This window comes from Sinocyclocheilus grahami, unplaced genomic scaffold, assembly GCF_001515645.1.
Source record: "Sinocyclocheilus grahami isolate Dianchi unplaced genomic scaffold, SAMN03320097.WGS_v1.1 scaffold226.1, whole genome shotgun sequence".
Lineage (NCBI taxonomy): Eukaryota > Metazoa > Chordata > Actinopteri > Cypriniformes > Cyprinidae > Sinocyclocheilus > Sinocyclocheilus grahami.
Window position 1 is genome coordinate 660,355 of NW_015505405.1, and position 25,081 is coordinate 685,435.

Consider the following 25,081-nt stretch of genomic DNA (forward strand, 5'->3'; position numbering starts at 1 on the left):
ATGAAATGTGTTTATGCGGTTTAAGGTTAAAAAAAAACATTATTTTCCACATACTGTACATTATTGTTTCTCCTCTATGCCCCGCCTTTTTGAAACGCGTCCATTTTTACAAAGCTCATCGGTCTGAAAAGCGAGGTGTGCTCTGATTGGCCAGCTATCCAGTGCGTTGTGATTGGCCGAATACCTCAAGCGTGTGACGGAAATGTTACGCCCCTCACATACTGTGATGCCGTGTCCGGCCGGAGCGAGGAGACAAAAACATTAAAACCCATTATAAACGAGGCATTTGTTGCATCCAGTGGGGACATAATTACGGATTATAATTATTTACTGCATTTGTGATCGGAGAAATGACAAACAAGCGCTACTCTACACTGCTCAAAAATCGCGTTTGAATCATCAGTGGCAAATTCTTTAAATATGAAAAACGTACTTACAGACTCCGTGTCAGAACAGCCGGCATTGTAGTCTAATCTCCCAGGATCAGGAAACAGTTCTCCATAAAATGCGTGCACACATCCGAATATTTGGGTTGAAGTGTTCTGGAATAGTGTTGTAAATACAACTTAATTGTATTTACGGCGGCTAGAATGAGCGGAGGCCGGCGGATTCGACGAAGGAGCGGCCGGTGAGCTTGCAGCAACCACATGTGACGACCCCAGGCTGGACTCCGCTTCGTTCACAGGGAAAGCCGATCCGGCGATCCACAGCATGAAGTTTATGTATTTCCACAGCGACCATCACGGATCAGCTCCAGGCAAGCATATATCCTCTTTTGGAAGACCAAACAAAGTAGATTCGCTTTCACAACACACGGCAACAACAATACTACAGTGAGAATAAAAGTTACGCCTTCTTTCTTCGCGTGAACATTTGGGCGGCATTATGCAAATCTTCCCACATCGTGACATAGACATGTGGGGGCGTGTTAGAAGGAGTCGTTTTAGGTAGGCGTGGCTAGCTCTTAACTTTTATAAAGAATATCTCTTTGGATTTGAGACTTTAGCCTTTGCAACTTTACAGATCTTCTTTATGCACCAAGAGCTTGTAACACTCCAAAGAGAAAGGAAAAATTTAAATCGCATCATATGACCCCTTTAAACAATGTTTTTCATGCTATTTCAATGAGCCATAAACAATCATATCACATGCACCTGTGGAAGAGTTTGACGGTTTACAGGCGGCAGGTAATTGACCCTTCGCAAAGAGTTTGATTGACAGGCGATCTGACTAATCATAACGCTGAATCCGCCATTTTGTCCGACAAACAAATCAGACACTGAGTATTAACAAAGTCCCTTTAAGACATGTGTTTCAGTTCGAATTTGTCATTGTGTTTTCTGACTTATTTAGTTTTTTAGATTTGCATTTGTAATTTGTTATTTTGTTTTCAGAATTGTGATTTGTTTTGCACTTCTCGTCCACCGTACATCAGTGCTGAAGAAGACCATAAAAGAACCTTATGGTCTTCTTCAGCACTGATGTGATCTCAGACCCGTTCTTGTTCACACTACAACTTTATAAGAACTCAGACCCCAGCTTTCTTTGCAGCAATGGAATGCTGGTGTCTGACCTGGAAAATTTGGAAGATAAAGTAAACAGGGAAGTGGCTGATGAAAAGGTCTGGTTCTCTTTTGAGTCCACTATACTGTGAACACCATAAGGACTGAGGTCACTTTTGGCAGGTTCTCTTTTGGTGTGCTTCTTTTAAAATGAGCTACACGTGAAAACACCCAAAGAGATCTTTCTACTGACTCTGAAAAACATGAGAAGAAAGATGCCCAGTGTTCCTGACCACCAATGTGAAGATGCCATAGTCCTGCTGCATAGAGGCATAAGGACTGCAGATGTTGCCAGAGCAATAAACTGCAATATCTATAATGTAACAGGTCAAAGACAGTGCTACAGGGAGACAGGAAAAACAGTTGAACGTCCTTGGAATGGCAAACCACATAACCACGTGTCCCCCCAGACGTGTTTGAGAACTTCCAAGTGCCCAGGTGGAAGAGTGAAGTAACATCTTACAGCAAGAACGGGTAGATCTGCTGCGGTCCATAACAATTAGATGCACTACAGCACTTAAAGCAGCTAGAGGCCACATCAGATATGGTCTGCTGCTATTGATATTGACCCCCACTTTGTTCATCAAATGCCTGTGAAACTTGTTTAGTTCCGTTTGTCTCAGTTGTCGAACTTGTGTTAATACAAACATTGAAATTTGCTGGAAATAAAAGAAGTTGAATGTGGGAGGACGTTTCTTTTTAGGCTGTGGCATCCAGGTCTGTATCTGGTGTGGTGGTGTTGTAATATGGGTGGGTTGATGTAAGGTAGGGCTTGGGGCTTGTGTCTCCCCGCCGTCTCCCTGAGCTATCTCTAGGTATAAGCGGTCTAAGACCTCTTGCCCTGGTTGGTTTTATATATATATATATATATATAAAGGAGGCGAAGGAGAAAGAGAAGGAAAAAAAACACACACAGGGTAAGTGTGCCGTGTGGGTGGGCTGGGTCTCTGGCCTGGGCTGCACTACACGTCTCACTGTTTTAATGCATCACAAACTAGCTGAGACATATACACATCTACACATTAAAAACATAAATAAATAAAAAATAGACATATAAGGTAAGTGTGGCATGTAGGTAGTGGCTGGGGGTGGGGGGGGGGTGGGGGGAGCTTTGGGCCCTGTTACCCCGCAGCATCTTTACCTGGCACTCCCGTTGTGGTGTGACATGGGCTGGAGATTAAGTTACGGTATGTTGTAGCCACGGCGGGATCAGAGGCAACCCCAATAATTATTAAATATTTATTAATTTATAATTTCATATATTATTATTAATATTATTATTATCACTTGCCCTCTTCATTGTCCTCCACCCTTTCCCAGTCTTAATAAAATGATGATGATTATTATTATTATGGTTATTATTAATATTGTTCCTAATAAAATGGGTTGTCTTTTTTTTTCTTTTTTAAAGTTATACTACTTATATCTGTTATTAATCTGTTAAGATACCATTTCATTTGTATGCTTCCTCCCCCACCCCTAGACACAATGACACGCACACACACACACACACACACACACACACTTGCATTTGTGGTTTACGGGGGACTCTCCATAGGTGTAATAATGGTTTTTATACTGTACAAACTGTATTTTCTATCGCCCTACACCTTAACCTACCACTTACAGAAAACTACTGGCAATTTTTTTATTTCATAAAACACCGGTTTGTATGTTGTTTAATCCTTTTGTTTTGCGGGGACACAGGAAGTGTCCTCATAAACCATATATACCAGTACACACACACACACACACTTGCATTTGTGGTTTACGGGGGACTCTCCATAGGTGTAATAATGGTTTTTATACTGTACAAACTGTATTTTCTATCGCCCTACACCTTAACCTACCACTTACAGAAAACTACTGGCAATTTTTTTATTTCATAAAACACCGGTTTGTATGTTGTTTAATCCTTTTGTTTTGCGGGGACACAGGAAGTGTCCTCATAAACCATGTTTACGCTCACCTTATCCTTGTAATACCGGTCATACCTTTGTCATTATACAAATTTATGTCCTTATTTGTCACAAAAACGCGCACACACATGTATGCAAATACAAGAGCTAATCAGGAGCTAATCAGAATGGACTTGTAATGTTGGCTATCAGTACATATGTTTGTATATCAGTACAGTACTTATGTCACTTTCTTTACTTAGCCTATGTATTTTACTTATATGTTACATGTTTGGTTCATGGGATTCTGTATTTGGCACATGTAAACACTGTCACATTCTTTACTCAATGTATAATATAGTGTGCATAATAAAATAATTAAAACATATAAAATCAAGTATACTTCGATTGTCCACATTCTGCTGTTTTAAGAATGCATCGCCTATTTTAAAGGTATGAACTACTCAACCCATAAAGCATTGCAGATGACATTATCAAATTTACTGGCTACAAATGTAATGCAAACTATTTATATTTTAAAGTTGCTTATGAGTACAGATCTACTTAATTTCAGTGATCCCAGTTTCCATGTTAACAGTGATGCCTCTGTTGGATCAGATCTATCTTCAGCATTATGTAGTAGGTGGTGAATTTATGTCTTCTACAGAAGAATGAACTATCTCAGAGTTCACTGACTGTCTTGAAAGGCTTATTTGGCTTATTTTTTTACATTTCTGGAACCCTACTGTTGCGCTCTCTTGTCTTTAAGATCGAGAGAACTAGAATAAAACTGACGATCTGACATGTCACGCAACCTTTCGCTCAACAACTCTAATACACACACATGAACATCACACACAGCCTCTAGAGGAGCTTTCATTGGAAGTCTTGCTGTCACATTATTAATGATTCATCTTCCTGACTACCATTCCGAAGTGAATTATTGATGAATACACTCCTTGAATATGGACGGATCAACACTTGCTTGATTTCTTGTCATTTTAGTGCTGACAATGGGTCTAGTCTCAGTTTACATAATCTTTACAGCGGAAAAAACACAACAGGAAGTTTCCACCTATGTTGCCTTGAAGAATTCCCATAAAAATCACAGCATGAATCTGTCTCCTCCTTTCATCTATGCTATTTCCGTGACATGCTTGTCCTTTCTCAGTTTGTACAAAACGAGCAAAAATTGCATTCATAGAAATCCACTTACAATGGAAGTCAATGGGGAAAGGCATTCTGGACAGTTTAAGAGCAGAAATATAAAGCTTATATATTTGGTTACTGACCCTCATGTTATGCCAAACCTGACATTCTATCTTTTGCAGAACACAAACAGATTGATTTTGATTTTTTTTTTAAATCCATATGAGGTCCAAAACAATTAACACTGACATTAATTTTACATGTTTTTTTTTTTTTTAAAACATACATTTTGTCAAAACACTTTTGCAATAACACTAAACCATACAGGTTTGGAACAAAATTACATTTAATTTTTTTTCAAGGAAAACACGGAGACTCGGAAAGGGGTACAGGCTAAACAATACTCAGCAGAGAAATGTGGTTAGAGTGGGTGTCATATAGTGAGTGAGGTGATTAGAAACAGCTGTGTGCAATGAGTGCAATCAGTGCAGTGTTCAAATCGTGCAAAGAATGATGGGATATGTAGTCCGGGGTGCTATGCAACAGTTTGTGTTGTACGAGAGTCAATGTAATGGAAAGGGTGACCTCTGGTGGTGAATAAACGGAAGTCCATGGACCGAATTCGTGACAATTATTGTGTTATATGAGAAATAATAAAAAATACACAAAATACAATAAACACTTTTAATAATAAAACACATTTTAATCAAGAATTTTATGACAATGGTACTTTATGAACCGCTTCATTAAACAATCTTTTTGAAAGAACTAATTAGCAAAAATGAGAGTTTAAATTCTTGGCTTTTCAGAATTAATTCCAGTTCTTCCAAGGCCAGTGTCGTATTATTTACCAACATGTCCCTGTTTCTGCATAACATCCTTAATAGGGGAAATGCTTTAAATTACAACATTGTCTTTATATTATAATGCTGTTGTTTTGGTAGTACTGTAGATGGCTCTCCCAAGCTGTTTACAACATTGTTAAGCGTTTTTGAATGTTTTCACATTTTAGAATGTCCAATTACCAACGCAAAAACATAATGCAAGCGTCAGTGTTTTTCCATAACCACATATTACTTTAGCAATAGCTGCATCATTCTACCCACAGAAGTCATGAATCAAACATTTTATTGTTTTATTCATGCCCTAAAGCAATGTTAAAACAAGTTTGGATCTAACACTCCCAAACAAAACCATTTCTGAGCCTGCTGACCCCCCGTGACCTTCAACCATCAGAACTCTGCGCTTAAATGCGATTAGATGAGTGACAATTCACAGTCAGGGATTTGTGCATATAAAAATGAGATTATTTAGCATCACGGCAGGGCAGATGAGAGTAATTGTAACAGTTCCTCTAGGAAACACATTACTAAACCCATTAAATTAATGACAGTCTCATACAGTAAAGTAGCTTTGGTGTATTATTTCATTATAATTTGTGCAGTTTGCTAAGCATAACTATTATTATTAAACATTAAAAGGATCTGGGTACTCATATTTTAATGTTCCTTCTTTAAGTCATGTAGTAAACAATAGGTTAACAGTTAAATGTGGGTATATTCAGTAAACAATAGCTCTGACCTTGTGGTATTGACCTTCCACCATGACAAACCACTCTTTGTGTGTGTTTCTATGAGAGACAGAGATAGACAGTTGACACACCCTGAATGAGTTTGACGTAACTCTTTCAGACCAGAAGATGTTTAAAAATTCAGCACTCATTTGAAAAGGTTTCTCCTCTGAAACATTAATGCTGTAAGATATGATGGTTATTTATGGTACGGGAGTTGGGCCTATCGGGTGACGTGTTGTGAATTGCAGCTACTGTCCAGGTCAGATAAATAATTACTTGACTAAGAGATGCTGTAACTTTTTTATGATCACTCTCGCTTGTTAATCATTTTAATCATATTAAAAGTATAGATGCCTATACTTGTTTGTTCATGAGGTTATAGACTGTGTTTGGGCTAGAAAAGAAAAGAACATTTGGAAAATTTGGTTTATTAAACTATATATATATATATATATACACATATATATATTTATTACCAGTCAAGTAAGATTTTTAATGTTTTTTAAATAATTATCTTCTGCTCACCAAGCTTGTATATTAATATATATATTCATATATTATTAAAATTATCTACAAAACATATTTGTTTCATAAGTCAAATGTTGAATCTTATTTTCTATTTTTAACAAGATTATAGTATTTGATTTAAGTATACTTTTTTAAAGCTTTAATTTGATGCTTCGTGGACACAGAACCAGTGGTATTTTAATATGACCACATTTGTACACTATTTTTCAATGTACACTTTTATTTTAATTTATAAAATGTTTTTTTAGTACCTTTACTATGTCTCTGTTTAGCTTTAATTTATTTTTATTTCAATTGTAGTTTTGGAAATTTTAGCACTTAAGCTATATTGTTATTATATTCAGTATGTTATTATTTAGTAGTTGCTAAGGCAACATTTCTCATTTTGGGTTTAGTATTATTTTAAGTTTTCATCTTTATATTTGATTTCAGCTTCATTTCAAGTTTTTATTTACAATAACAACACCGCACAGAATCAAAAATCTAAAACTTAAACTAAATTTAAACCTAAAAGTAGTTCACCCTAAAATAAAATTTGTCATAATTTACCTGATTGTTCTATATCTGTATCATTTATGAAACAAACATATATATAAAGAAACAACATATAACATGTATTAATAAAGAAGAGAACAAAGAATAGGGTCAGATAATTACCAACCACTGCGTTTTTGATCAGATTAATTTTGTAACATTTTGTCTCAGTATATAATATATATATATATACAGTGGTGTGAAAAAGTGTTGGCCCCCTTCCTGATTTCTTATTTTTTTGCATGTTTGTCTCACTTTAATGTTTCAGATCATCAAACACATTTAAATATTAGTAAAAGATAACATCTGAAACATTAAAGTGTGACAAACATGCAAAAAAATAAGAAATCAGGAAGGGGGGCCAACACTTTTTCACACCACTGTGTATATATATATATATATATATATAAATATGTGTGCATATTTAGTATGGTGTCTCATCTACATATTTATGTGTGTGAAATCAGAATATACTTTAAATATAATTATACTTTTTTTTAAATTATACTTTAAAATGAATGGAAAGAAAATATTTGACCACCTGTAGTACCGCCCCTAAATGGCTGAGACTCGCGTCCCGCTCCTCGCTCTCTCTCTCTCTCTCTCTAGTCTCATCAGTGTAAAAATTCTGGTGAAAATGTGAATATGGTAACTCTGTTTAAGTCTTTAGTGGAGTCAAGAGTGGTGATTGAATATAATTATTATCAGCATACTAATAATGTCCTTTATTTTGAGTGGAAATGGGGTGTTGGGGGGGTACTGGTGACAGTGTGTGATTCAGGGAATTTGGTTTTTAATTGGTGATGTGTAGGAATGTTATGTTTGTACTGGTTATATAATTAAAGTGGTTGAAAAGTCAAAGTCTCTCTCGCTCCTCTCCCTCTCTCTCTCTCTCTCGCGCTCCTCCCTCTCTCTCTCTCCCCCTCTCCCCCTCTCTCTCTCTCTCTCTCTCTCTCTCTCTCTCCAGATAAATGTGCTCGAGGGTTGAGTGACTGACTGAGTGAATGTGTGTGTCGCGCAGATTACTAAAGAGGAATCCACGGACCGAGAGCGCTCGGCGCCGCACCGCAACCCGCGACACAATGTAGCAAACCGAAACGCCGTAATCGCACATGAGGGTCCAGTTTGAGCGGTCCGGACCGAAGTGAACTGAACTATGCCCAGCGCCGAGAGAACTTTACCTGAACTCGAGAGGAACTCTTTCTTACACTGCGAAATGGTAGTTATGCTTGAGTCTTTTTAATCCATCCATGCAGCACGTTACCTAACCCTGACACCGTGCATGATATCGTCTGATCAAATGTGTTTCTGCAGTTTATGGCTCCTGAGAAGATGTTGTCTTTCCTGTGCTTCCTCGAAATATCTTTATTTTTACTATAGTAATACTACTGTAACCAGTATTGTTTTGATGTAAACAAGGGTTTTGTTACAATGGTTTTGTTCACGTACCGCGATTTTACTGTCTTTTACATACATGATATGGTACTGCTGTCGTGTTGTTTTATTTGCTTAGTTATCATTACTGTGGTTTTACAAGGTTTAAATGTATTAAGGGTCTTAATGTATTAACGTTCATTGCATCTACAACTTATATAGCCTATATACACCTACTACAGTAATATAATATCTCTGTTAAACCCTTAAAAATGGCAACATATACCTAAAAAAAAAATTTACTGCTATTTTCAGAAACGGTAGGGCTTGGTTTCCTAAATGTTTTCGAAATAGTGCTTTAATTCAAATATTATAGTTTGTATATCTCACAAAAGTAACATTTACCTCAAGGTTAGTTAATTACATTACCGTTCAAAATTTGGGGTCAGTAAGATTTTTAAAAAGGAAAAGAAATTAATACTCCGGATGCAATACATTGATTTAAACAAAAAGTGACAGTAAAGACATTCACAATCTATTTCAGATAAAGGCTTATCTTTTTAACTTTATATGCGTCCGTGAATCAAGAAAAAAAGTATCATGGTTTACACAAAAAATATCGATAATAATAAGAAATGCTCGTTGAATGTCAAATCAGCATATTAGAATGATTTCTGGAGGATCATGGAGTAAAGGCTGCTGAAAATTCATCTTTGCCATTACAGGAGTAAATTACATTTTAAAATATATAAAAACAGAAAACAATTATTTTAAAATTGTAATAATATTTCACAATACTTTTTTACTGTATTTTTCATGAAATAAATGCAGCCTTGGAGAGCACAAGAGACTTTTCGAAGTCTCTCACCAACCTCACATTTTTGAACTGTAGTGTTCATGCCTGAGACATTTAAATTATTTGCATGCATGATCTATGATCTATAAATCCAAAAGGGAATGCCAGTGGAATTTCTATCATAAATTGGAACCAGTTCTAAAAGCATTAGATGGGATTCTACTATTTATTTAAAATTTCTTGTTTTTTTATAATTATTTAAAAATTTTAATTAAAGTTTTTTTTTTTTTTGTAACTAGGTCTGGTATAAACAAACATCATAAAAATATGTAAAGAGTAGTAAAGTACTTCAGTAATGCTGAAACTACTGTTGAAACTGTGTCTCTCTCCAGAGAGTGTGTTCAGAGGCCATTGGATCAAATGATACTTAACCCCAGTTAGACCATTTACGCTGGTGTTTGCCGTAAAGGAATGAGTTAATAGCGATGCTTCAGCATTCATGAAAATCTAAATTCCAAGTATCTGTTGCACACACGCCGATACCACATTGAAATGCGTTTGAAACACTGGGGTGATGGTGGCGTGCTGGGGCATGTGCTCGGGTCTTGAGTTGGGCTGTTGTAAGCAGAACAAGTGCTTCTGTGTCCAACGTACGTGTGTGTGTGTGTGTGTGCGCGTGTAGACCCCAGACCCCTGGCACTAAAACAGTGTGTGTGCCAGACTGATGCTGTTGCCACTTTGTTAAAAGAACGTGTTGGTTTTTCATGCTAAACCTAAAGAGTGTTTGTGTACTTTTAATGGAAGAAAATGAGTGCATTAGCAGCATATGCATCAGTCTGTGTGTTTAAATGAGGTTCTTGGAGGAAATACATTTACGTGCTGTTAGCACAGATGCGTGATTTAGAGAATGGAGGGGTCTCTGATAGACTTAATTGATTGTTTTGAATGTGTCTGCCAGTGCATTATTAAGCCTGGCGTTAATGGAGAGAAAGACCGTAAAGCACATTTGATTAGCCTTTCGTAATTGAATTGCTTTACGTGTACGCTTTGATGTATCATAAACGTGTTGCGTTAGTGAAGCTGCCTTTATGGATCTCCCCACTGGATGAAGTGATGGAGTATTGATTAAATGACAGATCAAATGGAAACATATGTTGAGTTCGTATGACTAATGCTTAAGTGATGCTATAAGCATTGTGTTTTGCCACTTTGGGGCTCCTAAAAACATAAACACATTTACAGATCTATCATCGACCTGTATTGGTTTTACATTCATTTACTTGCATTTCAAAATGAACGGTTGATTCTTTGAACATTTTGGTTGATTTCTGCTTGTCAAGCTTTTAATGAACTAACTGGCTGACAGATGTTTTGTGGAAATTGCAAGAATGACTTGATGGGTATAGCAGTAAGAATGGGTTGAAAATGTCAGTATTTTTCTGGGGGGATATGTGCATTTTTATTTTATACATTGTGTTATGAAGGTAACAGAAAGTGATGTAACCATCCACAAAGTATTAAATAGCAATGTAACACTTTAGAATAGGGAACAATTCTCACTTTTAACTAGTGGCTTATTAGCATGCCTATTATTAACATATTGGCTGTTTATTAGTACTCATAAAGCACTGCATGAGCATATTCTACATTCCTAATCCTACCCAATACCTAAACTTAACAACTACCTTACTAACTATTTATAAACTGCAAATTAGGAGTTTATTGAGGCAGAAGTCATAGTCAATGGTTTGTTAAAAGAACGTGTTGGTTTTTCATGCTAAACCTAAAGAGTGTTTGTGTACTTTTAATGGAAGAAAATGAGTGCATTAGCAGCATATGCATCAGTCTGTGTGTTTAAATGAGGTTCTTGGAGGAAATACATTTACGTGCTGTTAGCACAGATGCGTGATTTAGAGAATGGAGGGGTCTCTGATAGACTTAATTGATTGTTTTGAATGTGTCTGCCAGTGCATTATTAAGCCTGGCGTTAATGGAGAGAAAGACCGTAAAGCACATTTGATTAGCCTTTCGTAATTGAATTGCTTTACGTGTACGCTTTGATGTATCATAAACGTGTTGCGTTAGTGAAGCTGCCTTTATGGATCTCCCCACTGGATGAAGTGATGGAGTATTGATTAAATGACAGATCAAATGGAAACATATGTTGAGTTCGTATGACTAATGCTTAAGTGATGCTATAAGCATTGTGTTTTGCCACTTTGGGGCTCCTAAAAACATAAACACATTTACAGATCTATCATCGACCTGTATTGGTTTTACATTCATTTACTTGCATTTCAAAATGAACGGTTGATTCTTTGAACATTTTGGTTGATTTCTGCTTGTCAAGCTTTTAATGAACTAACTGGCTGACAGATGTTTTGTGGAAATTGCAAGAATGACTTGATGGGTATAGCAGTAAGAATGGGTTGAAAATGTCAGTATTTTTCTGGGGGGATATGTGCATTTTTATTTTATACATTGTGTTATGAAGGTAACAGAAAGTGATGTAACCATCCACAAAGTATTAAATAGCAATGTAACACTTTAGAATAGGGAACAATTCTCACTTTTAACTAGTGGCTTATTAGCATGCCTATTATTAACATATTGGCTGTTTATTAGTACTCATAAAGCACTGCATGAGCATATTCTACATTCCTAATCCTACCCAATACCTAAACTTAACAACTACCTTACTAACTATTTATAAACTGCAAATTAGGAGTTTATTGAGGCAGAAGTCATAGTCAATGGTTTGGTAATAGCAAGAATTGGACCTTAAAATAAAGTGTGACCAATAATAAATGTAAATACGTTTTAAAATAAGAAACGTAATATTTTTGGTGTTTGGACCAGTGAAAATGTTGGCAGGCATGTAGGAATTTGGCCTACTAACCTGGGGTGTGTTTCCCAAAAGCATCGTTAGCTAACTATGGTAGTTAGTTCCATTGAAATTGGTAACGACGGAACTTGCGACCATAGTTGCTTTTGGGAAACGCACCCCTGAATCGGTAAGCAGAGAAAATCCTTATTGTTGTGTTCTGCTAACGTCTAAAAAAAACAAAAACTTAAATCAATTATTTGTATCTTTGAGAATTTCTCCAAAAGGAGAAATTTTGACATAACTTATGGGGACAATTTTGTCCCCAAAATATAGCTACTAGATGCACGCAAACACTTGAGAATGTAGTTGTTGTTCTGGGGACGTTGTGGTGGTCATGGGTGTTCTGCATTCCTGTTGTTTCCAGGGTAACCCATAGAATCCCCCCTCGACCCCCTCACCAGCGTGTGAAGCATGTCTGAATATTGGACTGATGCAATGCTTAAAAAAACTAGAACGCTCCCATCAGCGGTGCTGTTCACGTCAGTTGCTTGCAGTCCTGACACACTCTCTCAGTCTCACTCAGAGTTATTAGTGTTTCTGTCCCTGTTGTGACACTGTCCGATGTGGCCATAACCTACTGCTTAGGGATGCACCGATATGAAAATTTTGGCCGATACCGATATGGTGGCCGATATATCGTGCATCCCTACTACTGCTGTACTATTATGTGTGTGTGTGCCACAAATAAGATTGTGGAACTGGCTGTGCCCCAGAATGCTCTCTGCGAAGACAAGATTTGTGGATGAGGGTGGATCTGGTATTTTATCTCCCTACTATATTGGAAGAGATCTACGATGTGTGTACTGGTGGGAAACAAATTAAAGGAATGGTCCGGGTTTAATAAAATTGAAGTCCTATGGACAGCATCTGACGTTGTTGATTTCTACAGAAAGCAATTGAGACGCGTCACAGAGTTTGTAAAAGCAAACAAAAGGGGGCTTCACAGTAATGAACTTACAATGGAAGCATACAGGGGAAAAACATTCCTTTGGAATGTTAAAATATGTATTCTGTGAATTGATTTATGAGTGTAAAATTGCCTATTAATCTTGTATGCGCAAAGTCATTTAACTTATATTGTGGCCATGTAAAGACACCAACCACACAAATTTGCACAATATGGTTAGTTCACTCCAAATAATTATATGAATATATGAAATTAAGCAATTCATTAAATTTGTTTAAAACAGGCCTACTTAAAAAAATGATTTAAGATGTGCATTCCCAAATGTGTGAGGAAAATGTTAAAGCTTTTTATACTTGGTTACACCACATGACATTTAGTCAACATTTAGAAACCTGGCATTTAGAAACCTTTCTTGACAATGAGGGAAGTTTTTATTTATTTAATTATTCCAAATAAAGTAATGCAAAAAACCAACCTGAATACATCTCTAAGAACTTGGCAAGTGTGTTTTAAAAAGGTCATGAACTGAGAAATCAAAATTAGCTTGATCCTTTGACATGTAAGCGGTCACTGTACTATAAAAACATCCTGTTTCAGAACTCAAAACTTTCTCGTTAGTCTAAAAACAGCTTATATGGAAGCCAGCCTGCCAAAACCACAGCTTGTGGAATGTACCACTCTATGATGTAATAGTGTGGCTAAACACCGCCTCCACAGAAGATGATCAATGCCTGCTTCTACATCGCTGCCGTTTAGCCCCACCCTCTGATTCGCACATGTAATGTTTACAAGAGAGCGAACACTCCGAAGACAACAAGACACTATGCAGTGCCAATCTTTGCATCACCTTCCTTCTGATCCCAACGTTAGTAAAGAGTGGATGAACTTTATTTTTAATGACGATCCAGACCACGTCAGTAAGAACTTGGTCCTTTGTTCACTTAATTTTACAGCAGATTAGTTTGCAAACAAGGCACACTTCAACGCAGGATTTTCAGAAAGATTAAAACTAGAAGACGATGCTGTGCTGATTATATTGGATATGACAGCAACTGTTTTTATTACGTGATCACTATTGCATTGTCTACTAAACAGATAATTTAAGTATTTATTCGTTTTTAACCTAAATCATGGCAGCGTCCATCTGTGAAGGATGTAGACTGTCGAACATAATTATTAGCCAATCATAGCGTAGGGCTGCACGATTAATCGAATGCGATTGTCATGCGCATTTTGTTAGTAAAGCCGGTTCTGTAATCAGCAGGAAATCATCATCACGTGCTTTCAGATGGAGCAGAATTTACTACACATAGCCGTAGTTCACTGACAAGTTACGCAAAAAAAAATCGCAGACGATTTTATTGCGCAATTCTGAAATCGAAGAAATCGTTTGCATAGCTTCTCAGTGAACTACGACTCTGTGAAGTAAAGGCTGTTCCATCTGAAAGCATGTGAAAATACCACATTTAATAATATATTTTTACTCCAAACGCACTTCATAACGTCAGTCGAGTGTTTGAAATAAATCCCTCTGTGAGATGATGTGGCTTCTTACACAGAATAAGGCACGCAACATATTTCATAGTATTTAAGCAGCAATAAAGGCATTGCATTATAAATATACTTTATTTTAATGAAAATTATAATAATAAGAACTCAGATAAACCGTATATTGCCATAGTCGTGTGTTTATTAGTCATGTTGAATCAATGAAAGCAGTTGAATCTTCTGTTTATTTTCTGGGTTTCTTCTGCGAGGCGTATTTGGAGTTTAAGCGCGAGAGTGCCCGCTGGCCTTTGGATGGAGATTTACTGCTGATCACAGAACCGTGCTTCACTGAAAGATACGCATGACAATCGCAGCTTCTGTCGAATCGTGATCTCGATTCCATTTTGATTTATCGTGCAGCCCTACATTTGCAAGTGTGTTTTAGAGAAATTTGAACATAGTCAAACTGATCTACAGTCAGTTTTGAAGGTAAACATGTCTTTCCCCTCTGGCCCTTGAGTTTCTATGTAGTTAGTCACATGACAAGCAGACAGAGCAAGTTTCTGCAGAACCCACATGCTGGACACACCCGAGTATTTATGCGTGTCTTCATGCAGATATGTGTTAGCAGACAACAGTATGATAACGGACAGCTTGTGACCTGTTGTGTTTACACAAAGAATTTAAAGCACAGTTATTTCTTGTGTCCCAGAGTGCTTTACTTTTTTGTATTTTCAGTTAATTTAGAGTGCCACATGCCTCTGTTTTTACTTTTGAGACTGCAGTTGTACAGTTAAAGGCTTAAATGATCTCTTCAATTTATATAAGCATGTTTCTCTGTAGTTTGAAGAAACTTTGTGGGTGTCAGTGTCTGATCCTGATCAGCCTGATATGAGATGAACTGACCTCATTAACAAGTGTGATAGTTTATTGCACTGCATGTGGGAGCTCTTCATACTACTGTTGAGTATTTCTTTTCTCTACTTTTAACTGTGCAAGGACTGGTACATGTAATGGTGTTTTAAAGGTGTTATTTTAAAGGTGTTATATTTTGAAAAATCCAAATTTATTTGATATTTTAAGAAAAACAAACTAGATATGTCATGACCATTTAAACTGAAGGGGTACAATTGGTAAGTGGTAAGTGAGTTCAATGCAGCTTCTAATGTTTTATTTTTTTGTGCAAATTAAGTTGACATTTTTATTGTAAATTTTTTTTCTAAAAAGCAAAAAACATGCTTTTTATATATATATATATATATATATATATATATATATATATATATATATATATATATTTTAGGGGTGGGTGATATGACAAAAAACTACAGTAGAACAAAAAAGAAATGCTACATACATTGTTTAAAGTAATCAAATGTATAAAACACTGCATATTTTTCTCTGTGTAAATTAAATATGTTTCTTCTCTGTGTAAATTAAATATATGTTTATATATATATATAAACAACATACAGAACTACCAAATTTTGCTATAAGTTCGATTGCGTCATATAATAATTACTGTTAATAGTGTTCATCGTCTGTTTGATTGTCTTTAATTGATTTTGCCGTACATTTCTGCCATATGTACATTGACTGACAGTCACCACTGATAAGCTACCACTAAATATTGTAGAAACTTAATTTGCTGTAAAGTTGCTTTGCAACGATTTGCATCGTGAAAAGCGCTGTACAAATAAACTTGAATTTAATTGATTTAGACAAGCAGTGAGATATTTTCTCCCTTTTGTTGTTTGATTAACATGAATGGCAGACAGCAGGAATATTAGACTGCTGTCACTTTAAGAGCTGCCCGGATCCAATATACTGTTATACATGTGTTTGCTTTCATTTAAGACCTAAATTACTGTGATTACAAGCAGAGGTGGACAGTAACTAAGTACATTTACTTGAGTATTGTACTTAAGTACACTTTTTGAGTATCAGTATTTTACTTGAGTGTTATTTTTTCTGGAAACTTATGACTTTATCTTAACTACATTTGAAAGACAAATATTGTACTTTTCACTCCACTACATTTCTATGAAGGTCCTCGAAGTAGAAAGTCGTTACTATGTGGCAGCTTTTCTTCTCTAAAACATGACTTTCTTTTTTTCAGACAGTTTATCAGTAATCACTCTTGTAGGGCCACATTAAGTGATTTCCCTGCATTTTTTAACACTGACCAGTTGCAAATGTGATATTTATTTACAATTCAATAAGAAGTTAATATTGTGGTATATATTAGACACAATATTGTCTGATTTTGCTAAATTGTGTAAGTGAAAATATTACCTACAAAGCCACAGAAGAACGGTTGTGCGTCTCCTAATAAAACACAATAAGTGTTGGACTTGAAGCAGCACTGCACAGACTGTTCTGTGTGTGACATCAAAGTACAGCGAGAGCGATTAGACAGCATTTTTAAAATGTTTTTTTTGTTTTGTTCTTCCTTATCACTCTGTAATTACAGCAATTTCACTGTCCACTCTGTTCAAATGTGGATGAATGGCTACACATAGATGTGTGCACACTGTCAGAGCTGTGTGAGCTCACTACCATCCTGCTTTTGTGGGGGTGGGTAGGGGTGTTAAATATTTAGTTTTTTCCCCATAGGTTTTTAACATTCTAAAAGCTCTTTATTCCGAAGATACTACAAGCTAGTCAATGTATTCAGTATTGTAAGTTATTTCAGAGGTATTGCAAGTATTACATATATACAACAATAATAAAATATTGACATAAAAAAGGAAATTTACTTTTGGTACTTAAGTACTTTTAAAAGCAAGTACTTCTGTACTTTTACTTAAGTAAAAATCTGTCTTTACAACTTTCACTTGTAATGGAGTAATATTTGACCAGCAGTATCTGTACTTTCACTCAAGTAATAGAGTTGTTACTTTATCCGCCTCTGATTACAAGCATGCTTGCAAAGATGGGCGTTTTAACACATACAAGTGTGTGTATTTAACTGTTCAAGGCCTACAAAGCGGCAAAAATAACTCGCGTTCAATACTCCCGTGGTCAATGAGCACCTCTGACAGCGCTCAGAAACAGCATGTACATATAGTGAAATGAGTCCTTTAGTTCACCATTTATGTGCATGCCAGAAATGTCAACGAAGAAAGACTCATTGCCAGTTATCGCAAACACTTGATTGCAGTTGTTGCTGCAAAGCGTGGCACAACCAGTTATTAGAATTAGGGGGCAATTACTTTTTCACGTAGGGCCAGGCAGGTTTGGACAGCTTTTTGTATTTACTTGCATTATCTTTGTGTAATATTAAAATTTGTTTGATGATCTGAATCTTTTAAGTGTGACAAATATGCAAAAAATTAAAAAAACAAGAAGGGGGCCAACACTTTTTCACACCACTGTACACTCAACTCAAGTGTACAAATAAAACTTGAAAATACTGGAGAACATCTCAATGGAATACTGTAATTAAATGAAGTGACATTATTAATCTTAATTATTTGTTCAATTAATTGAGCAGCCTTAACACTACAGAGAAAAACATCCAGTTGACTAGAATGATGTAGTAAAAGAATGATTTTACTGTAACTAAGATATCTAGTCCATCAGTAATGTTTCTTCCTGTTACACTAGAGTGAACTATGTTGTCACTAGAAAAAGCTTTTTTTTTTTTTTTTTTTGTGACTTCCTTATTACAACATAACTGTTTCCTGCGGCCCATTCCACAGTTGGAGAAGAAAGCCCCGGAGAAACCAAGACATGCAGTTGGCCACACAAATAGACATTTCAGCTAGGAACTTTTTTGAATTTAATGCAAGCAGATATAAACATGCATAAACAAAAACATGATGAATACAATCCTTGTTTGCCGCCATACTGCACTTGTGAATAAGTGCAACAACAACTCACAACTGGGTAATGCTAAATAATAATAATGACTTATGACAATAAATATACAACATATCTTTGTTGCAATATCCTCTGACTTGACGCAAAAACAGAGGCTGCAACCAAATTTGCCTACTTCCCAACTATACATTGATGTGAAAAGAGAATTCACAGTATTCTTAAAATACTACTACTTAAGATCTATTACTTCCAGCGAGATACTGAAGTGTGCATTCAATAGACACTTTACTATACCATGAGGCCATAGTAGACGAGTTGGAAATGGCAGTGAAGCAACGCAACTGACACTGTAGGTAGGCCTGTCGCAATAATCAATATATCGACTTATCGCGTAATATATGTACATGACCTCAATCATTTTTGGTGACGCAATATATCGCCCATTATATTTACTTAAATTAATGCCACCATGTTTTTTGCATTGCACTTGCGCCTGTGTCTTTTGTAGCTTCTCGTACATAACGCGGTGTAGTCACGAGGTGCTAGCATTAAAAAATGCGGTAACACTTTATTTCGATAGTCCACTTTAGACATTCTATTAACAGTAAGTAACTTTGCAACTACATGTCAACTTAGCAGTTAGTAGAGTATTAGTAGACTGTCTGCTTAATATCTTCTAACACTTTCTTTGTCAACTTATTCTACTAACCCTAAACCTACCCTAACAGTCTACTCTGAGAGTTAGTAGACATGTAGTTGCAAATAAATGAGAATTAGTTGACATGTAGTTGACATGTAGTTACTTATAGTTAGTAGAATGTCTAAAGTGGACTATCGAAATAAAGTGTAACCAAAAATGCTTCTAAAAAAAGTTTCATCTGCAGATATGGTCTTGTTTAGGGATATGTGCCTTTGTGCATGCGGACATCTGACTGATAAGTAGTTATTGTGTGTTTCAGCAATACAGTGCACCCTTAATTTACAGAGAAAAGAAGGTCTGGGAAAAATCTGTAGATGGAAAAATCTTCATACAATTTCTTTGTGCAGTTTTCTTTTTTTCCACTCGTTACTTTGCACTTTTTGTTAGAAATAGTTTATTTACTATTTATTCAGGTTTTTTAAGGTATCTAATATTTTGATACTTAATTTCCATGATCTAAATATTCTTAAAAATGTAAAGTTTGTTGTCATGTGGAAGTGTGTAGGCCTCCTTGCATTATTATGATGCTACATTATGGTTATATATTCAGTGGCATAAAATGGTCTTTAAAATGACAATAATATCGCTTATCGCAATTATTTCTGGTGCAATATATCGCACAACAAAAAGTTGTTATCGTGACAGGCCTAACTGTAGGTCATGTGGCAATGACAACATGAGGTCCATTTGTACTATAGACATTCACACTATATAAAAGTTTTTAACCGTTACAAAGTTAATAATTACTCAAAAGTAAGTTCTAAAGAGTACATGATTTCAGGTGAATTTGTATTTGTTTTGTTACTTATAATAAGCAGTTTTTATTACATTTAAAACAAACTGTATTTTAATAAAACATTAAGATGTAACAAGCACTATTGTTTTGTTCAGTAGGATGATGCAAATGCAGATTTGTGTAGGAAACCCTGTAAAGTATGCATAGTCGCACTGCCTGTGTATGCAGTTTAACCAGTTCAATCTTATCGTTTATCTTTAGGGGATTGCCAATAGAAAAACTTGTTCCACTACAACAGTCCCAGCCTTTTAACGTTTGATTTCATATTACATTTGAGTTTACAAAACACTGGCTTCCCTATGAGGGCTGAAAACTGACACTCTCACTCTCTGTGTTGTGTGTGTGTGTGTAATAAGAGAGGTGTGTATGCAGCTGCATTTGGAATGTATTTTAAGCATTGTGTTAGAAACTGCCATCTCAGCCCTTTGTCATTTAGGCCCTATAGTCTGTTTTTTAATTTTTTTACTCTGCTGTCATCTTTCATTTCCTAATTTTCTCCATCTGGCACTCGAACTATGTCAAATGCAAATGATGAATGCTTTTTGTGGTCTGCTTGTTTGAGTGTGTCATAATGGAATTTCTATTGGAGTTTTGATTTCAATTTCATGTAGTTTCATTTTAACAGTGTTCTTTCTGTAGACATCAGCATTATGTAAAGCATGTGAACAAGCATCTCACACACACACACACACACACACACAAGGGTTTTTATAAGTCTTCTGTGTACAGGGCTGTTCTGTACTCAAAGGCTGAGAGCTCTTCATATGATAGGCCCGCTGTGAGGTCACTTCCACTGGCCACATGCTCACTCTAATCTTTTTATCTTAACCCTCTCTCTCACTTTCTCTCTCTCTCGAGTAATAATCCAGGGTTGGATTATACAATCTCAGTACACACACTCCTTGTTCAATTTGTAGGGGTGTAAACCTCAGTCAGGCGTTAGTTGTACAGAGAAAACATGATGTACTTTTAATATGTAAACTAACAGGTTTGGTTGTTGAGATCAGAGAGAGATTCTGTTAGTTTCAGTTATGTATATGTGCATGTGTAATTGTTGTGATGTGTAATTATTATTATGCGTTATTATTAAGTTAAAAATAATTAGGTGAAAAGAAATATGATGCAGACATGACAGGCTTCATTTAGATACAATATTATGTTTTAAGGTCAGTTTAAAGGATTAGTTCACTTCGAGAATAACGTTTCTTGATAATTTACTCACCCCCCATGTCATCCAAGATGTGTTTTTCTTTCTTCAGTCGAAAAGAAATTAAGGTTTTTGAGAAAAACATTCCAGGATTTTTCTCCATATAGTAGACTTCAATGGGGACCAATGGGTTGAAGGTCCAAATTGCAGTTTCAATGCAGCTTCATGATCCCAGCCGAGGAATAAGGGTCTTATCTAGCGGGGGGAAAACATTTTCTTTGTACTTTTTAACCACAAATGCTCATTTTGAACTAGCTCTGCGATGCGTGTCCACAACTTTATGTAGTCATATTTGAAAGGTCACGCGTGACGTAGGCAGAAGTAGTAACGAACTCCATCTGATTTTCTTCTCCACACTGTAAAAAATTATTTGAGTCAACTTAAAATAATGTTACCCTGCTGACGTAAAATTTTAAGTTTACTCAACTCAAAAAAAAAAAAATGTAAAAGTTTAGTCAACATAAAATTTTAAGTTGTACTAAGTGACAACTTAGGGTGCTTTCACACCTGTAGATCGATTGCTTTGTTCCGAAACAGGGATTCAAATTATTACAATGTTGCTTTTTATTCTTGGTGTGGTTCGCTTTCACACGGCGATGTTTCTAAACCACCAAATTTGTTAATACAAGTCACGCATGAGTAAATTGTCCTCTCATTGGTCAAAGTTTCACGGTTTATTTTCCGGGATTCCACTTAGCTATCACGGCGGTCATCCGTCAGGATGGAACGACAACAGCTTTGCGGGCTTATTGTTGTTGTTTTTTTTTTGTAGATGTCGTTATATTAATTTAGCACTTTGAGCAGGTGTCCAGGATTCATTTTTAAAATGCACATACTAGGAAGAAGAGCAATAAGACGGCATTATAAAATAAAAAAGGGCACTTTGATTTTGAATGGCGAAGATGTGCTCACCCACAGACATTCACAGGTTCATTTTGAAGTGTTAGCAAAACAACAAAGCTAATGTTTTTCACGGAACTTACGTAATTACCCATTATACATTGCGATATAGCCTGGTTCGTTGGTCCGTTAGATCGGATTGCTTTCTCACTGCAACCGAACCGCTCCAGAGTTCGCTTTCAATCGAGTCGAGACCACCTCGTTCAGGCGATCTCGGACCGATTGTTTTGGCGCGGATCCGAGCGAGATTGCCGTGTTCACATATTCCCAAACGAACCGAGCTAAGTGGGGGAAACGCGCCAGGTTCCGAAACAACGGGCCAGGTGTGAAAGCACCCTTAGATATTTTAGTTGACTAGACCAGGGGTGGCGAACATCTGTCCTGGAGAGCCGCAGCCTTGCAAAATTTTGCTCCAACCCTAATCAAACACACCTGAACAAGCTAATCAAGGTCTGAAGGGTTACTAGAAAGCTACAGGCAGTTGAGTTTTAATTAGGGTTGGAGCTGAACTCTGCAGGGCAGACCGGAGTTTGCCATCCCTGGACTAGACAAAAGTCAGCGGGGTAACAAATTATTTTAAGTTGAAACAATTTTTTTTACAGTGCAACTTCATCTGACATCGTTGTTTTACCTTTTTTTGAGTCCAAAATTTTTGCGTATTCATCAACCTTTCCTATCAAAATGCTTGCAACAGATGCGAAAACGCAGAAAATCTAACCTGATCCGAATTTTTTTATGACGGACGAAAGTTTTCGGAGGCAGTGTGTAAACGCGATTGACACAACGTGAGGTCGTATTTATATTTCAACATGCGAAAATTTCAGACTAAGTGTGCAATGGCCTTTAGTCTTTGCACATTTTGCACGCTTCGTAAACACTGGGTCGGTACTTCCGCCTACTTCACACTTGACCATTCCAACGTGACTACATAATGCGTGAGGTCAAGCTAGTGCAACATGAGCATTTGTGGTAAAAAAAGTACATAAATTATGTTTTTTTTTAAGAAAATGACCGATCGTTTTGCTGGATATTAAGACCCCTACTCCTCGGCTGGGATCATGTGTAGAGCCCTTTGAGCCCTCAATTTGTACCTTCAACCCATTGGAGAAAGACTTGAACATCTTGAATGACATGGGGTGAGTAAATTATCAGGCAATTTTTACTCTGGAAGTGAACTAATCCTTTAAGTATTTAAGATTATTATCAAAGAAAAAAGTTATGTGCCAATATTATTAAAGAAATCTGCATGTTTAAAAAAAAAAGATAAATTCCAGATTGCAGAGATAACTAATGACGTGAATCAGACACCAGGTGTGTGTATGTCACAGGAAGGAGAAAGGAGAAAGTAAGGAAGGTTAGATGAGCAGACGGCCTGTTTTACACGTTTGATCTGACTGACCTAGTTCTCCAGAGCACCGTTTCTGCCCTGAAGACACTGATACAGTTTGGTCAAAGTTAGAAGAGGTTCAGAGTTGCTTCAGTGACACATGCACAAACATGATTAGAGCTTTTACAAGCATTAATCATTAAACGCCATTTGACAGGAAAAGCCATGTTCTTTTCACTTGTGCAATTATGCAGTATATTAGGCCAATTAAGTGGATAATATTGAGCTGTTTTGATATTAACAGCATCATAATTGTGCTTGCTTGGCAGATTAAGTACACATATTCGGTTTGAAAAATGTTTTGATTCGTGTACGTATTGAATAGAATAATGAATGTATCTTGTGCTAATTATATTTAATTAATTGGCATATATCCACACCAAAAGATATATTAAGATTTCTTTACAAAAAGGTTAAGTACATGCAGCTGTTAATACATATTTTTTAGATTTACCAATCTATGTAAATCTATGAGTGTGAAAATGTCTGTTAAAATAAGTGTCCTCGTATGCTTCAACTCAAATTAAGATTCACTGGATGTTTTTTTTTTTAGAATGATGATCTTCTATCCAGATTCATGAACTTTGCCAGTAATGCTTGAGTTGACATGGATTCGCTCCCCGTGGTCTGCATTTGCTTGTCTTATCTTCCCTCTCCTTGACTGCAGTCGAGTCATAAAAGCCTGTGTCCCTGATCTCTGTCGGCCTGTTACTGCTTGATGGCTAGCTGCCATGGTAACAGACACATTTAATTTCATTGCAAATATCTGACATTTGGACATCTGAATAAAGTTTTATATAAGCGTACACAGATAATTCACCCCTAAGAGCTGATAATAATAAGTATTCTGCTCTGAAAAGAGCTTTTCTAAAGCCATAGTGATGGCTCATAAGTTTGAAAATTGCAGCCTCCATCTGTCTCTTGTTAGTGTTGTTTGTACGTGTTGAGATGCTGAATGTAGCTCTTAGTAAGGCTTGAGAATGGCCTGACGAAAATGAACCATCTTCACAATCTTGTAGAAGAGATGATTCATCCCGGGTAATTTAAAGGGATAATTCAACCAAAATTGAACTCAGTGTCATCATTTATTCATCCTCGTGTCATTTCTGTATTTTTCATCTTGTTAGCGATTAATTAATTTCCACTTTAGCTCAAAAATTTCATTTCTGCTTCAAATAATTCAAAGCAACATTCATATGATGTTGCGAAAAAGAACATTATTTTGTGTATTTGGTGTAATGAAATGTGTTTGTGTGGTTTAAAGTTAAAAAAACAAATTTTCCACATTCTGTACATTATTGTTTCTCCTTTATGCTCCACCTTTCTGAAACGTGTCGATTTTTACAAAGCTCATCGGTCTGAAAAGCGAGGTGTGCTCTGATTGGCCAGCTATCCAGTGCGTTGTGATTGGCCGAATACCTCAAGCGTGTGACGGAAATGTTACGCCCCTCCATACTGTGATGCCGGAGTGACGATTTAAAAACATGAAAACCCATTACAAACAAGGCATTTGTTGCATCCAGTGGGGACATACTTATGGATTATAATGACTTATACTGTCTTTTTACGC

General features: G+C 36.4%; 2 protein-coding genes across 2 annotated transcripts in view; one reads left to right on the top strand and one right to left on the bottom strand.

Moving 5' to 3' along the window:
• Positions 1-25,081, bottom strand: part of acot18 (acyl-CoA thioesterase 18) — a 446,653-nt gene that overhangs the window by 340,990 nt on the left and 80,582 nt on the right.
• LOC107597013 (transmembrane and coiled-coil domains protein 3-like) overlaps positions 8,197-25,081 on the top strand; it is a 21,694-nt gene continuing 4,809 nt past the window's right edge. Inside the window, exon 1 of the mRNA XM_016287906.1 lies at positions 8,197-8,463. Coding sequence (XP_016143392.1) covers positions 8,401-8,463 — 63 coding nt within the window. The 5' untranslated portion in view covers positions 8,197-8,400. The remainder of the gene's footprint in view (positions 8,464-25,081) is intronic.